This window comes from Salvelinus alpinus, chromosome 3 (assembly GCF_045679555.1).
Source record: "Salvelinus alpinus chromosome 3, SLU_Salpinus.1, whole genome shotgun sequence".
NCBI classification, from domain to species: domain Eukaryota; kingdom Metazoa; phylum Chordata; class Actinopteri; order Salmoniformes; family Salmonidae; genus Salvelinus; species Salvelinus alpinus.
Genome location: NC_092088.1, coordinates 14371944 through 14386490, shown reverse-complemented (window position 1 = coordinate 14386490; position 14547 = coordinate 14371944). Strand labels below are relative to the sequence as shown.

Genomic DNA, 14547 nt, shown 5'->3' with positions numbered 1-14547 from the left:
TCCAATTGACTCAAATTATGTCAATTAGCCTATCAGAAGCTTCTAAAGCCATTACATCATTTTCTGGAATTTTCCAAGCTGTTTAAAGGCACAGGCAACGTAGTGTATGTAAACTTCTGACCCACTGGAATTGTGATACAGTGAATTATAAGTGAAATAATCTGTCGAAACAATTGTTGGAACAATTACTTATGTCATGCACAAAGTAGATGTCCTAACCGACTTGCCAAAACTATAGATTGTTAACAAGAAATTTGTGGAGTGGTTGAAAAACGAGTTTTAATGACTCCAACCCAAGTGTATGTAAACTTCTGACTTCAACTGTATATGTGTGTGTATATGTGTGTGTGTGTGTGTGTGTGTGTGTGTGTGTGTGTGTGTGTGTGTGTGTGTGTGTGTGTGTGTGTGTGTGTGTGTGTGTGTGTGTGTGTGTGTGTGTGTGTGTGTGTGTGTGTGTGTGTGTGTGTGTGTGTGTTATTGGGTGATGTCGTTGTTTCAGCCTGGTATGGTATGATGAGTATTCAGGGCGGGGCCCAAACAATACCCCCTCTCATTAAGACACAAGACACTGACTGGCTACAAAAACATACTCACAGCAGAGGGCTCTCTCTCTCTCTAGATTAACATAGTTCAGAAAATGTTTATCTGTGTCTTTGATGGTTACGTGTTTGACCCCAGAGTTCTGGGTTAAAGGTCAAACTATGACACCACTAAACAAAGGACAAAGTCCAGGGGAAAACCAAGGTAGACATTGGGATAGTGATATCTGCTGTCGAACGACAGGATGAGGGAGCAGAGCAGTACCTATCAGCACCAGCAGACTGCAGCAGAGGACAGCTTCTTTGAGTGACATCATAATGGGACTCCCTAAAAACATGCCACTTTGATACAGTTAAGGCCGGAAGTGACTTCTCATGGCAGGTTAGGAGAGCATTTTCCCTTACCCTAACCCTAAAATTGTATTTCAAAAAAGTATTTCATGATTTTAAACTGAATCTTATGAATATTGCATACAGTTTTTACATTCAATTTCAATTGAATTCATTTAAATTTTAGTAATTTTAGTAATCCAGAACGGTTTACAGTTAGTGCATTAATCTTAAAATAGCTAGGTGGGACAACCACACATAGATGTTTACTCAATAAAGGGAGAAAGTGGTGAGGAGGGGGTGCGAAGGGGGGAGGCTATGAGATTATTAAGATACTCTTTAAGGAAGTAGGGTTTCAGATGTTTTCAGAAGATGTCCAGGGACTCTGCTAATTGGTTACACCATTGGGGTGCAGGACAGAGAAGAGCTTGGACTGGGCTGAGCTGAGCGGAGCTGCCCTCCCATAGGGGTGGAAGGGCCAAGAGACCAGAGGTGACCTGCTGGTTTTCTGTTCTACCTGTTAATAAATTGCATCCACCTGGTGTCCCAGGTCTAAATCTCTCCCTGAATAGAGGGGGACAATGGAGAAAAAGCAATGAAACTGGCTTCGAGGTCTAGAGTTGAGTTTGAGGGTTGTAGAGGAGCGAGTCACTGCAGGAGCGAGTGGACAGCGCCAATGACTTGGTGTATAGAGAGAAGAGGAGAGGGCCTAGAACCGAGCCAAAACAACATCCTGGTGCTTTTCCAGCTAGGAAAGGTAGAAGAGAACAGATAATGCTCTCTGTGGGAAACAGAAGGTATTGTAATGGACGTCACACTGCTTGCTTAGTGGGTACCGCTTTCCTCTGATTCAGCTCATACCACCCCCCCTTAGTGACGTAATTCCAGGACTGTATAGTTGTTCTCAAGGCTGTCTAACGATGCTAATCTAAAGCCTCTTTTGGCCTCTTATCTGCTCAGACCTGCTGGTTAACCACAATACCAAAATACCACCTACTGTTAGCCTCTTTACCGCTGCCTGCAGCTACACCAAACACCCGCTAACTATCCCTCAGGCCCCCACTTACTAGCCAACTACCCTACACACCCGCTAACTACCCCTCAGGCCCCCACACACTAGCTAACTACCCCACACACCCACTATCTACCCCTCAGGCCCCCACGCACTAGCTAGATACCCCACACACCCGCTAACTACCCCTCAGGCCCCCACGCACTAGCTAGATACCCCACACACCCGCTATCTACCCCTCAGGCCCCCACACACTAGCTAACTACCCCACACACCCACTATCTACCCCTCAGGCCCCCACGCACTAGCTAGATACCCCACACACCCGCTAACTACCCCTCAAGCCCCCACGCACTAGTTAGATACCCCACACACCCGCTAACTACCCCTCAAGCCCCCACGCACTAGCTAGATACCCCACACACCCGCTAACTACCCCTCAAGCCCCCACGCACTAGCTAGATACCCCACACACCCGCTAACTACCCCTCAAGCCCCCACACACTAGCTAGATACCCGACACACCCGCTAACTACCCCTCAAGCCCCCACGCACTAGCTAGATACCCCACACACCCGCTAACTACCCCTCAAGCCCCCACGCACTAGCTAGATACCCCACACACCCGCTAACTACCCCTCAGGCCCCCACTCACAAGCTAGATACCCCACACACCCGCTAACTACCCCTCAAGCCCCCACGCACTAGCTAGATACCCCACACACCCGCTAACTACCCCTCAAGCCCCCACACACTAGCTAGATACCCGACACACCCGCTAACTACCCCTCAAGCCCCCACACACTAGCTAGATACCCCACACACCCGCTAACTACCCCTCAAGCCCCCACGCACTAGCTAGATACCCCACACACCCGCTAACTACCCCTCAGGCCCCCACTCACAAGCTAGATACCCCACACACCCGCTAACTACCCCTCAAGCCCCCACGCACTAGCTAGATACCCCACACACCCGCTAACTACCCCTCAGGCCCCCACTCACAAGCTAGATACCCCACACACCCGCTAACTACCCCTCAAGCCCCCACTCACAAGCTAGATACCCCACACACCCGCTAACTACCCCTCAAGCCCCCACACACTAGCTAGATACCCCACACACCCGCTAACTACCCCTCAAACCCCCACTCACAAGCTAACTACCTCATTATACCTGGTCCTTTACAGTACCATAATAACACCTACTACTGTTCTGCTCTCTATAGGTCTCCCCTCTGACTTGACCTGGAATCAGAACCTTGATTTGTGGTACAATGGGACAGCATTGTGCCTTTCCAAATATCTCCTCACTACCTCAAACATTTTAGCCATCAATGGGATGTAATGCCGATTCTAAATATTACGGCCAAGGCTGCATTTAGACAGGCAGCCCAATTCTGATCTTTTTTTATCGCTGTGAAAAAGATCTGATGTGATTGGTCAAAAGACCAATTAGTGGAAAAAATATCAGAATTTGGCAGCTGCGTGGAACTGGTTGGCGACTTACTTGACAAAATATGTGATGATCGCCTATAGATGAATAACGTTGTTGTATCTCTGTTGGTCATTGAATGCTCAGATGAATAACTGGGCTCTGGCGTTGTCTGGTTGTCTCCTCAGTTTATAGATTTATAGGATTTACTGCTTACCACTGGACACAGACAATCACATAATGTCATAGACAATTAGACATCAAATGTCACAATTAAATTAGTATGTTTATCAAGGAAGTCTTGCAAAGGTGCTTTAATGACGACATTGGAATTGGTAACGTAGTTAATGGCAGATCCTTTGGTAACGTAGTTAATGGCAGATCCTTTGGTAATGTAGTTAATGGCGGATCCTTTGGTAACGTAGTTAATGGCGGATCCTTTGGTAACGTAGTTAATGGGGGATCCTTTGGTAACGTAGTTAATGGCAGATCCTTTGGTAACGTAGTTAATGGCGGATCCTTTGGTAACATAGTTAATGGCAGATCCTTTGGTAACGTAGTTAATGGCAGATCCTTTGGTAACGTAGTTAATGGCGGATCCTTTGGTAACGTAGTTAATGGCAGATTCTTTGGTAACGTAGTTAATGGCGGATCCTTTGGTAACGTAGGCGGATCATTTGGTCGCTTAACAACTAAAAACACCTAGAATGTTAGAGATACAAAGTTGAGATTTTTTTACATCTAAAGTCACAGAACAAACACAACACGCACACGCACACACACACACCCTCGTCCTTCAGTCTCCATGTGCAGGGTTGTCCTGTGTCCATGTGAATGCGATAATCTGATGATTACCCTGATCCAATTAGCTAAATCAGGCACCCCGCTGAGTTCCCAGAAGGCATTGCTGTTTGATCTTTGATCAGTCTTACGTAGAAACAACACAACACCAATATGTCCAACTCTACTTCACAGGGCTAGCTTCCTTTATTAACATTTTCATTTACACAATGGCATCATCATCCTTCTACACAACATACAGAAAGAAAAACAGAAGGATTTCTCATGGCAAAACATTTTCTTTACAGTAAATAAAATAATTTAAATGAATTACACTGTTTAAAAAAAGTTATGTATCAATACTAGACTATTTACAAAGACAACAGTAGCCTGGGCGTTGGTCTATGAGCATGTAGGTATGTACAGTAGCTCTTGATAATCCAAAAAGAGAATGCTGATTGGACCTGCTGAGTGACCTCACAGAGCAGAGGGCTGGGGTCAGAGTTCAGGGGTCAGAGGCCAGGGGTTTAGCTGCCAGTCTCAAATGTCCTCAACTTTGGGGTCACCCCTGGTTCACCCCCGCCACGTCTCCTTTAGCCCCTCCACCCCAAACTTCAACAACATCGGGTTAGCATAAAATGGTTCCACCTCTTCCAGCCCAGGAGTCTCCAGCCCTCCTCCCCAAACTTCAACAACATCGGGTTAGGGTGAAATGGTTCCACCTCTTCCAGCCCAGGAGTCTCCAGCCCTCCTCCCCAAACTTCAACAACATCGGGTTAGGGTGAAATGGTTCCACCTCTTCCAGCCCAGGAGTCTCCAGCCCTCCTCCCCAAACTTCAACAACATCGGCTTAGGGTGAAATGGTTCCACCTCTTCCAGCCCAGGAGTCTCCAGCCCTCCTCCCCAAACTTCAACAACATCGGCTTAGGGTGAAATGGTTCCACCTCTTCCAGCCCAGGAGTCTCCAACCCTCCTCCCCAAACTTCAACAACATCGGGTTAGGGTGAAATGGTTCCACCTCTTCCAGCCCAGGAGTCTCCAGCCCTCCTCCCCAAACTTCAACAACATCGGGTTAGGGTGAAATGGTTCCACCTCTTCCAGCCCAGGAGTCTCCAGCCCTCCTCCCCAAACTTCAACAACATCGGCTTAGGGTGAAATGGTTCCACCTCTTCCAGCCCAGGAGTCTCCAACCCTCCTCCCCAAACTTCAACAACATCGGCTTAGGGTGAAATGGTTCCCACTCTTCCAGCCCAGGAGTCTCCAGCCCTCCTCCATCTCTCAAATGAACAGTTAGAAATTAAGAACTTTAAAGAGGTGATATCTGGGGTGTTTCAGTCCTTTTCTTTTGAATTTTCTATGAATTATCTAATAGAAAAAACTGCACTACAGGTGGATCCCAAAAATATATTCCTTGGGCTATGAATGAACATTTAACCTTTCCACTTTAACCTCCTCTCTGGGAAGGGGAGCGGTGGGGCCCCACGCAGCCCCACATTATCCATAAAACACAACATACCTGGTTTCCTGACCTTACTCTTAAAAATGCATTTTCACAGTACAATGCAAAACATCTGACATTATGAATTTTCATGACAAAGGGTGGTGTTTAGTTTTTCCCTCGTTTTATAGAAAATGGGGTAAATATAAAATATGAAACAGGGCAGAATTATACAGAATGTAAGAAAACACACAGAAAACTGAAGCAGAGTAGCAAAGTTTGGGGTTGGAGGAGGTGTGTGTGTGTGTGTGTGTGTGTGTGTGTGTGTGTGTGTGTGTGTGTGTGTGTGTGTGTGTGTGTGTGTGTGTGTGTGTGTGTGTGTGTGTGTGTGTGTGTGTGTGTGTGTGTGTGTGTGTGTGTGTGTGTGTGTGTGTGTGTGTGTGTGTGTAAAAGGTATGAGTGTTAGAAAAAGTGTGTATTGTGTGTGAGTCTGTGTGTATTGGAGTGGGGGAGGGCATATTGGAAATTGGTTCTAATGTAACTTATACATACATTCATGTATTCGTACATTCAAAATATCGTAAGTGCTGACATGTACTCAAGAGTCCATTTGTGTCCATTTCAGTTTTCCCTTCAGATGGACAGAATTGTGTGTGTCGGGCATGTATGTGTGTATTATGTGTGTATTTTGTGTAATAAATGCAAAGGAGGTGTTCAATCTGCCTTTCTTCCCTTCGGTGGGAGTGGTCTCAGTTTGTGTCAACGTGTCTTGTTCAGCTCCCCGTGGCGACACCATCCACTTCGGCCTCGTCCACTGCATTGCCTTTACTCATGGCTTTCATCTTGTCCATGATGTCAGTAAACGTCTCCTTCACTGTCTTCTCCAGGATCCAGCCTTCGCTCTCACACTCTGGGTCCTCTGGGTTGGCCAGGTTAGACAGGGAGGTATTCACGTACTGGAGGCCGATCATCACAATAACCTACAGGGGATAGAGAGAGACATATTAGTTACAGCTAGCCTGGGCTAAGACTTACAGCTAGCCTGGGTGAAGAGCTACACCTGGCCTGGGTGAAGAGCTACACCTGGCCTGGGCTAAGACTTACAGCTAGCCTGGGTGAAAAGCTACAGCTAGCCTGGGCTAAGACTTACAGCTAGCCTGGGCTAAGACTTACAGCTAGCCTGGGTGAAGAGCTACACCTGGCCTGAGGTAGACACTAGCTTCAGCGACTTGCTCATGTACTGGAAGTGAAAACCCATAACTAAACCTAACCCCACATTAACCAACCTACAGGGGTTGAGAGAGATAGCCCACAAGATGACCACTAAAGCGTTACCAGCCATGTGCACTACCACTGTAAGCCTGCCTCTACGTGAGTGTCTGTGTTTACCATTGTAAACCTGGCAGGTCTGTGTCTATGTTTATCATTGTAAACCTGGCAGGTATGTGTCTGTGTGTACCGCTGTAAGCTTAGCAGGTGTGTGTATGTGTGTACCGTTGTAAACCTGGCAGGTGTGTGTCTGTGTGTGTACCTCTGTAAACCTGGCAGGTGATGGCGTCCCTACAGCAGAGAGCAGGAGGCGTAGAAGCAGGTATCATGACTAAGGCAGGAGGAAGGGTTGGGGTGGAGAAGGTGGAGGTGGAGGGGGGTGGTGGAAGGAGGTGGTGGAGGGAGGTGGGGGAGGTGGAGGTGGAGGGAGCTGGTGGAGTTTGTGGGGGGAGGTGTAGGGAGGTGAGGAAAGTGGAGTGGGTGAGGGAGGTGGAGTGAGGAGGTGGAGGGAGGTGAGGTGGATGGAGGTGGTGGGGGGAGGTGAGGGAAGTGGAGGCAGGTGGAGGTAGGTGGTGGAGGAGATGGAGGGAGGTGGAGGAGGTGAGGGAGGTGTTGAAATGTACATTGAGAGTACAGGAGGACACCATGCCAGGAATTCTGGATCTAGCCAGGCATCTGGGGCATCTTTGTCCACTCTCAGCGACAAACTTCATCACAAAAAACACCCCATGCCTTTTAACAAGCGAGTGAAAGGGAGTATTTGGTAAAATTCTATTTGGATAGTCCATCTGTAGATGCTCTACAGACTATATTTTCTTACCTCCAGAATAGTGACCAGCAGCACCAGGGCTCCTATGCTGTTCATCATGCCTCCGTAGTAGGAAATCAGAGCGTCGCGGCAGCCCCGTTTCCAGATGTTCAGGTCCTCGGTGTGGTGGTCGTAGGAGTAGTGGGCCGTGTTGTTGGTCACCTGGTACTGGATGCAGGGCCGCGGGGAGCCAGGGTTACAGCAGCTGAATGGAACAGCATCCATCAGGTACTTCCCATCCACGTTGCTGCCGATACGACTGGCGGTCAGAGGGCAAAGGGCAGATTTTATGGTCAGGGTAATATATAAAAAAGCCCTACCCAATCCATCCATAATAATGTACTGTAAGCGTGATGAAGTCCTAGTGAACTACCAGTATTTAGAAAGGTAGTATTAGGCTGAAAGACCTGACACAACCCTAGCACAACCCTGACACAACCTAACACTGCTTTTTCGTGCTCTTTCCATGATAAAGGGTTTGCAGTGCTTGCATTGTTACTGACAGAGCTGAAATCAGTTCACATTGTACCTGGTAAAGAGAGGAACGTGAAGCTCTATCAGTCTCTCACATGCTGTTTGAATGGGATTGACCCCGTTAGCTCCTCTCTACTGGGAACACTATGCTCTCACATTGGATTTGGGAAGAAACAGCGCAAACGAATACTGTCATTTGCTTTCCAAAAAAAGGTGCATGAGCCAACTGAGAATGAAGAATGAACTCTGCTTACATTGGGAAGGAACTATGATACTTCCACTACATCTCGGTCTCCAACACAAACAGATGAGCACACTGAAGAGGAGAAAAACATTCAGTAACTCTCATTGAACACACGTCCTCGTTGGTAAGACATCTATCTGCCACGGACTCAGAAATTACAACAAAGGATTATGGAGGATAATGAACCACTCCACTTACAAAGGATCTCTCTCAGAATGACTTTCCTCCACTACACTGAGAAGGCATTTCAGAGGATGTATTGAAATTCAATTCATAAATTGATGGTTGATCCATTACTTCGAATGATGATGAATTGCCCAAATGGAATTAGTCTGCATACTAACTAATCGATGGCTGGATATGCAGTAGTAGCTAGTTAACCTAGTTGTGGCTTGTCAACATAGTTATAGTTGACAGGTAATCAATCAAGCAGTTTGTTGATCGTCTGAGTAGATGTGGATTATCCCCATAAGGTGAGACTGACTGGACTGACAGTGACAGCAGTAATCTCTCTGATTCTGTAGCAGGGAGTGTGCATTTGGCCTTTGGGTGGTCTGACGGTAGCGTTTCAACTGTGATTGACAGTTGTAGGGCAGTTGTAAATTAGAGTCATGCAAAGAGTAGTCTGATGGGATCAGAGATGAGAGAGTGACAGGGATATGAATAATTTCCAGTCATTCCCAACAACAAGGACATAGAATAACACTCTGTTGGGAATACTGAAAATGCTTGATAACGCTGACACTCTAGACAGGACCGATTTTCTGAATGAGGTGTATTAAAGTAGGGTTGGAGCCACTAAGGACTCACATGCTCACACACACAAACACACACACACACATTCACGCATACACATGGGTGCACGTACGCCTTATACCACTTACTGCCCCTTTAGACAACCACAACTACACACTTGATATCACTTACACTGAAAACCAAAACTTGAAACACCTGAATCCATACACACCTTACACCTGACACACTGCAAAACAGACCCCGAAATCATTCCCCTTCAACTCTCACAGACTGAATCTCCTTCCCCCACCTCCCGTAAGCCAGACACTGTTCAGTAATCCTTTAAACAAACCCACATGCACACACCACCATCACCACCTCTAACACTAAAATCTAAAATCCACTGACCCTGTAATCCCTCCACTTTATAACAAAAAGTGGCCCTTTTATATTACTTAGCCCCCCCCCCTCCTCGCACCTGCAATCCCTTTATACTGAACACCCATTAAGAACAGTCAACCCCCCCATACACTAACTCTACAATCTCCATTCATACCATTTGTTGGTGTGGGCCTATTATAGAGTCATCTTATTTCAAATAAAACGTACATCACTATGTTTAACACTGATCTAAGGTCAGTTTTGCATTATAACCTCCTAATGGTTAGGGATCTTTAGAACTGATCCTAGATCTGTTGCTAATATCATGACTCACTCTTTTACTTCCTTGGCACTGAAGTCCAGGTAGCGATTGCTGACCCACTGGATCTCGAACCAGTCCCTGAAGTTGTTGTTGCCGCAGCAACGGAACTCCATCTGCATCTGGTCCAGGGTTCTCTTCATGTAGCAGCGTCCCGGCGTGTCTGTGTCCTTGTAGAACTTCAGGGCGTTCTTCAGGCCCTCGGCCAGCGTGAACTGGAGAGGGATCCTCATTAGGAAGCAGAGCAGAGCCGTCAGCACCAGGAGACAATTGAAAGCCATACAGGAGACTAGGAAGGGTTTGAGCATAGGCTTCCACCTGGAGAACTTGATAGGGTCCAAGGAGTCGTAGCAGATCTTGCCTCCCATGGCGTTGATCCCACAGGCCAGCAGCCCCACGCCGATTAGTAGGTTAGGAACGAAGTGGCTCTCGTTGTTGTCCATCATCTCTGAGCGCTTACGCAGCTCGATCTTAAAGAACAGCCCCATGCTGAAGACCAGCACGCCTGCCATCACTGAGAACCAGTACATCAGCCATACAAACTGGGCCAGTTTCACCCGCTTCTTCAGGTCAAACTTGACCTTCATTAGTGCCATGGTGGCAATTTAGGGAGATTCCTAAAAGGAAAATACACTACTGAGATGAGATATAGCTCTATTGTCTGAAGGTCTGGTCCTTCTTTTGGATGTCCCAGGCAGTCAGAGTTTCAGCAGGGCAGGAGTGTCAGCTCAGCCAATGATCTGTAATCCATCCCAGAGAGAACGAGAGGTAAGGAAAGAGGAGTTATTTTATTACTCCAGGGCCCTTTCCTCTCCCATAATGGCAGGACCCTAAAAAGAAAACTCACCAAACTCACCCAGACGGATGACAGAACACAGGGTCACACTTTTTCCCCTTGCCTCTGTCCCAAACTTTCCCTCCAAAAATGTCAAAATCAACAGGTGAGGCTAATTGTGATGTCCCTTTCCCTGGCTGGAGGAGGGTTGAGGAAGATCCTCCAGATTCCAGGCAGAGGGGAGGTGCGTCATGATAATCCCCTGTAAGCAGTCTGATCCCATTTACAGAAATCCCTCTCCAGAAGATGAGCCAGGCCATAAACTGCTGCCAGGATAAATAATTGGTTTGAATGCTCACATGGTCCACGGTCGCCCCAATCGAACTCACCGGGGGCCGGAAACGAGGACAGTTAATGGTTAGTGGTTAACAGAGAGCCGGTAGGTGGAACTAAGACGTGCTGCGATGTTGACATGGGTCCCTTGGTTCAAACGAGGCAGGATGTTTGCAGTGTAGAGTCAGTGAGACGATTCAATAAAAACAACCAAAAAACCTGTAAGCCCCTCACAGACAGGCTCTGGAAGAATGGATCCTTAGAGTAGCTCCTACAACACAGTCTCCCCATGACCCACTTAGCTACACCTGCATTCAGCAGCCAACATAAACAACCTGGCAGTCTCTCACCAGAGGAATCTACTACAAAGCAGGATCAGATAACTTTGATCAACAACCAGAAAGAACTATTGATTTTCTGATTCATTAAGAAAGCTAAACTGAGATGTTTTTTGGGCTGTTAAGACAATTAAACCATGCCCATTTCTAGCTTATATTTCAAAAAAAATTAAAAGTAATTTCAGAATGATAAGGCAAGTTAGCTGGCTAACTCATGGATCCTGCATTGTTATATACCCCGCTGTAGTAAGGAAGCAGGCAGATTTAACTATGTAGGTGTTTGTGTCTGGACTGAATGAACTGTGTAATGCTTCTGGCAGTTTGGTGGACCAAAAACTAACTTCTAAAGGGGGCCTCTTCATTGCACAGCAAAGCTAGGATTGTGATGTGTACACTATATAAAAGAAGGGAGATGTGTGTGGTTATGTGAGTGTCAGTGCATTCAATCAACTACATGATGGCAGGTGCACATGTGAGCTGCACAGGGACACACAACAGGCCAGCAGACCTGATATGACATCTTCAGAAGTTGGCAGAACTTATGAGAAACCAGAGGAGCATAATGGTGTTAGAGTAGCTGAGGGCAGAGATCAGCACTGTCACTGGTACAGTATGATAATAACCTCTAATACATGTCAGCTTTCTCATGGTAAAAGTGGGGACAGGATGTGGAATAGAGAAGAAACAGTTAGGGGCAGTTTCCCATACACAGATTAGGCCCGGTCCTAGACTAAAAAACACATTCAATGGAGATTCCCTATTGAACTTGCTTTTTAGTCCAGAACTAGGCTTAATATGCATCCAGGAAAACCACCGTAAACTTTTCAGTAAAATATTTAATGTACCATTAAAGACAAACTGACAGATTTATTGGTTTGTCAACCAAACCCTTTATTTACATCTTTACTAAACACTCACCAAGACCACTTCCACAGATGAGAGAACAGTGAAAGAAATGAGTTTTGAAAACATGGTGTGGCTATTATATTTTTTTAAAGGACTAAGGTGGTCCTTTCTGATTAAATGAACGTGTAACAAACTGTGTTAGTGACATTACCTGTGGTTAACGTTCTAATTGTACTGCTCAGAGTAGGGTAGTGAGAAAGCAGCAATGCGTAAACACACACACTCCTGTCAGGACATTATGAAACAACCCATCAGCATTAGTCACATAAGGCTTTGTCACCATCAGGACTGAGTGATTGTTGTTGTTGCAAAGTCAACTACATAAATTCTAGAAAATAAGAAAACACTATTCATTTGTTTGATTGACAGGCTCTTTATTTATGTCTCTAGGAGTCCCATTCAGTTCTTCTCTCAGCTTCTGGGATGACACACCAGTTAGGTGATTGGGTCCCTATGGCTAGCCAGTTAAAATCATCCACCTGGTTCCAGTTGTTCCTCTCCCGGTCCAGACCAGACACCTTAAAGTCCTGGTCCAGACCCGGGTAGGACCAGGCAAAGGGGGCGAAGCACACCCCTTGACAGTCTTCTATGATGGCACGGCTAGTGACGTGCAGATAGACCTGTGTGTCAGTAGTGTGGTGAGTCCGTAGCTGCTGGCAGGGGAAGGAGAGGGTGCTGCCGGTGCAGTGGTCGACGAATACAGAGCTGGAGACCGGCCCAGAGAAGATTTCACAGTTCTGGACGTGTTTGATGTGGACGGTGCTGGGGGAGCCCAGGAGTCTGACCTTGCAATTGGTCAGGTGGGTCAGGAGAACATCCTGTTGTTTGATCTCCTCCCCTGTCTTGGTCAGCACCTGCCAAAAACAAACAGTGGTCATCAGACATTTAAACTACATACCTTCAAAGAGTAGAATCTACAGCACAATTGACTAGAGACAAGCATTCTCATAAGAAATTATTTAATGAATCTTGTTATGTTAGGGACTTTTACCTGGGACTCGAAGTGGGAGAAGCCGCACTGCTCTGGGGGGCTTATGGCTCCGTCCACTTTAGTTCGGCTGGAATCCTTAGGCGTTACAGGTGACATTGGGTCCGCGACAGGTGGATCTACTTTGGGTGTATTTGCTGCACGCGACCTAAAGGCGAACTTCTTCTTGGGGAGAATCTCATCTCTCTTCTCGGCCAGAGAGTTCTGTAGTTTCTGGAGCGCCACCTGTGCCTGTCTCAGCTCGTACTGCGGTAAAAACACCATGCTGTCGTTTAGAAACTTCTGGAGCTGTTGTGTTTTAGTAGTCACCTCCTCCAAGGTGTTGGTGGCCAGGACACGGTCAGTAGCCCCCGAGCAACCAGCCAGTAACTTCTCGATAGCCGCCCTTTCGCTGCCGAACGTCGCGGTGAAGAACCCACTCTTCTCCTCCGTGACAGACTGGCTCTTTTTCACCTCTTTCTTTCTCTCCACGTCCTCGAGCCTATCCTGTTCCCGTTTCAGCATCCTCTCGGGGATCTTCACGCCGAACTCACTCGGACCAGAGTCTCCGTTTCCCTGACAAATACCACTCTCCACATCCATATTCTCGTTTATGTTGTTTGTATCGGCAAATGCGGAAGAGATAATGTCGCTTCGTAACAAACGGCCTTCTCATTGGATAAATCCCTCCCCTCTTGTGGCTATACTGTCACTTAATTGGTGGGTTATGGAACGGCGTTTACTACGTTCTCCCCACTCTCACCTAAACTGGTTGACGCGCGAACCAAAAGTCCCCAGTGCCCACGAGGGCTGGTGTCAGCCAGACCACACAGGTTCGTTCATACACGAGTGTTTCTGCAACCCATAACAAATATCCATCTATAATGATTCCAATGTTCTATCGTGCCCTACTGCGAAAACAAATGGAAGGATTCCTGGGTTTTAAATCTAGGCGAATATAAAACGAATCTCAGAATAGTAAAAGAGTATATCAGGGGCCACCTTCACAGTAGATGTAGAAGGGTGTATTGATTCCTCAATGTCACACACACCTCACTTTCATATACAGTAACTTTTTATTATTCTGCAGGGAGGAATAACTGTACTCTTCCAAAGGAGACAGCTGTAACTGTTTTATGCAATAAATGAAATGGGTCTATATTATATGGAATAAAATAGGCCTACATGAATTCTCACCACAATAGATTGAATTGCAGTATATGTAGTTGACCCCAATCTCTGATTGAAACATGGTGTACAGAGCAGCACTATGAATAGGATTACTTATTAAAGATTTTACCGCCCTCCTATATGCCCCTGGAGGGTATATGAGTGGGATAACGCCCTCGTTTTGATGATCTCTTTGTAGTCACAATGTGCAGTCAATCCTCCTCAATTACTTAAGCAGCCACATCAAGGTGTGGCATCTATTAGTGGCCCCCTACCGTTCATAGTAGCCAAGTGT

The 14547-nt window shown here is 46.6% G+C and overlaps 2 protein-coding genes across 2 annotated transcripts; both read right to left on the bottom strand.

Moving 5' to 3' along the window:
* Window positions 1–4272: 4272 nt before the first annotated feature.
* On the bottom strand, window positions 4273–11135 carry LOC139570056 (peripherin-2-like). Its single transcript, XM_071391535.1, has 3 exons — window positions 9779–11135; window positions 7623–7869; window positions 4273–6513 (listed from the first exon to the last, which is right to left on the bottom strand). The coding sequence occupies exons 1-3, from the start codon at window positions 10357–10359 to the stop codon at window positions 6307–6309; spliced, it is 1035 nt and encodes a 344-aa protein (XP_071247636.1). The 5' UTR covers window positions 10360–11135; the 3' UTR covers window positions 4273–6306.
* A 1333-nt stretch (window positions 11136–12468) lies between these two features.
* On the bottom strand, window positions 12469–14540 carry LOC139570055 (tubulin-specific chaperone C-like). Its single transcript, XM_071391534.1, has 2 exons — window positions 13107–14540; window positions 12469–12969 (listed from the first exon to the last, which is right to left on the bottom strand). Exons 1-2 carry the CDS (start codon window positions 13683–13685, stop codon window positions 12502–12504), a joined length of 1047 nt encoding a protein of 348 aa, XP_071247635.1. The 5' UTR covers window positions 13686–14540; the 3' UTR covers window positions 12469–12501.
* Window positions 14541–14547: the final 7 nt, after the last annotated feature.

What these genes read in the sequence shown, in the direction of transcription:
- LOC139570056 (XM_071391535.1), bottom strand. Translation starts at nt 10,359, where the DNA reads ATGGCACTAATGAAGGTCAAGTTTGACCTGAAGAAGCGGGTGAAACTG. An exon ending in AGTGCCAAGGAAGTAAAAGA is followed by an intron (nt 7,870 to 9,778) that starts GTGAGTCATGAT and finishes TCTGACCGCCAG; the next exon opens with TCGTATCGGCAGCAACGTGG. An exon ending in TGCTGGTCACTATTCTGGAG is followed by an intron (nt 6,514 to 7,622) that starts GTAAGAAAATAT and finishes TATCCCCTGTAG; the next exon opens with GTTATTGTGATGATCGGCCT.
- LOC139570055 (XM_071391534.1), bottom strand. Translation starts at nt 13,685, where the DNA reads ATGGATGTGGAGAGTGGTATTTGTCAGGGAAACGGAGACTCTGGTCCG. An exon ending in TCTCCCACTTCGAGTCCCAG is followed by an intron (nt 12,970 to 13,106) that starts GTAAAAGTCCCT and finishes TGTTTTTGGCAG; the next exon opens with GTGCTGACCAAGACAGGGGA.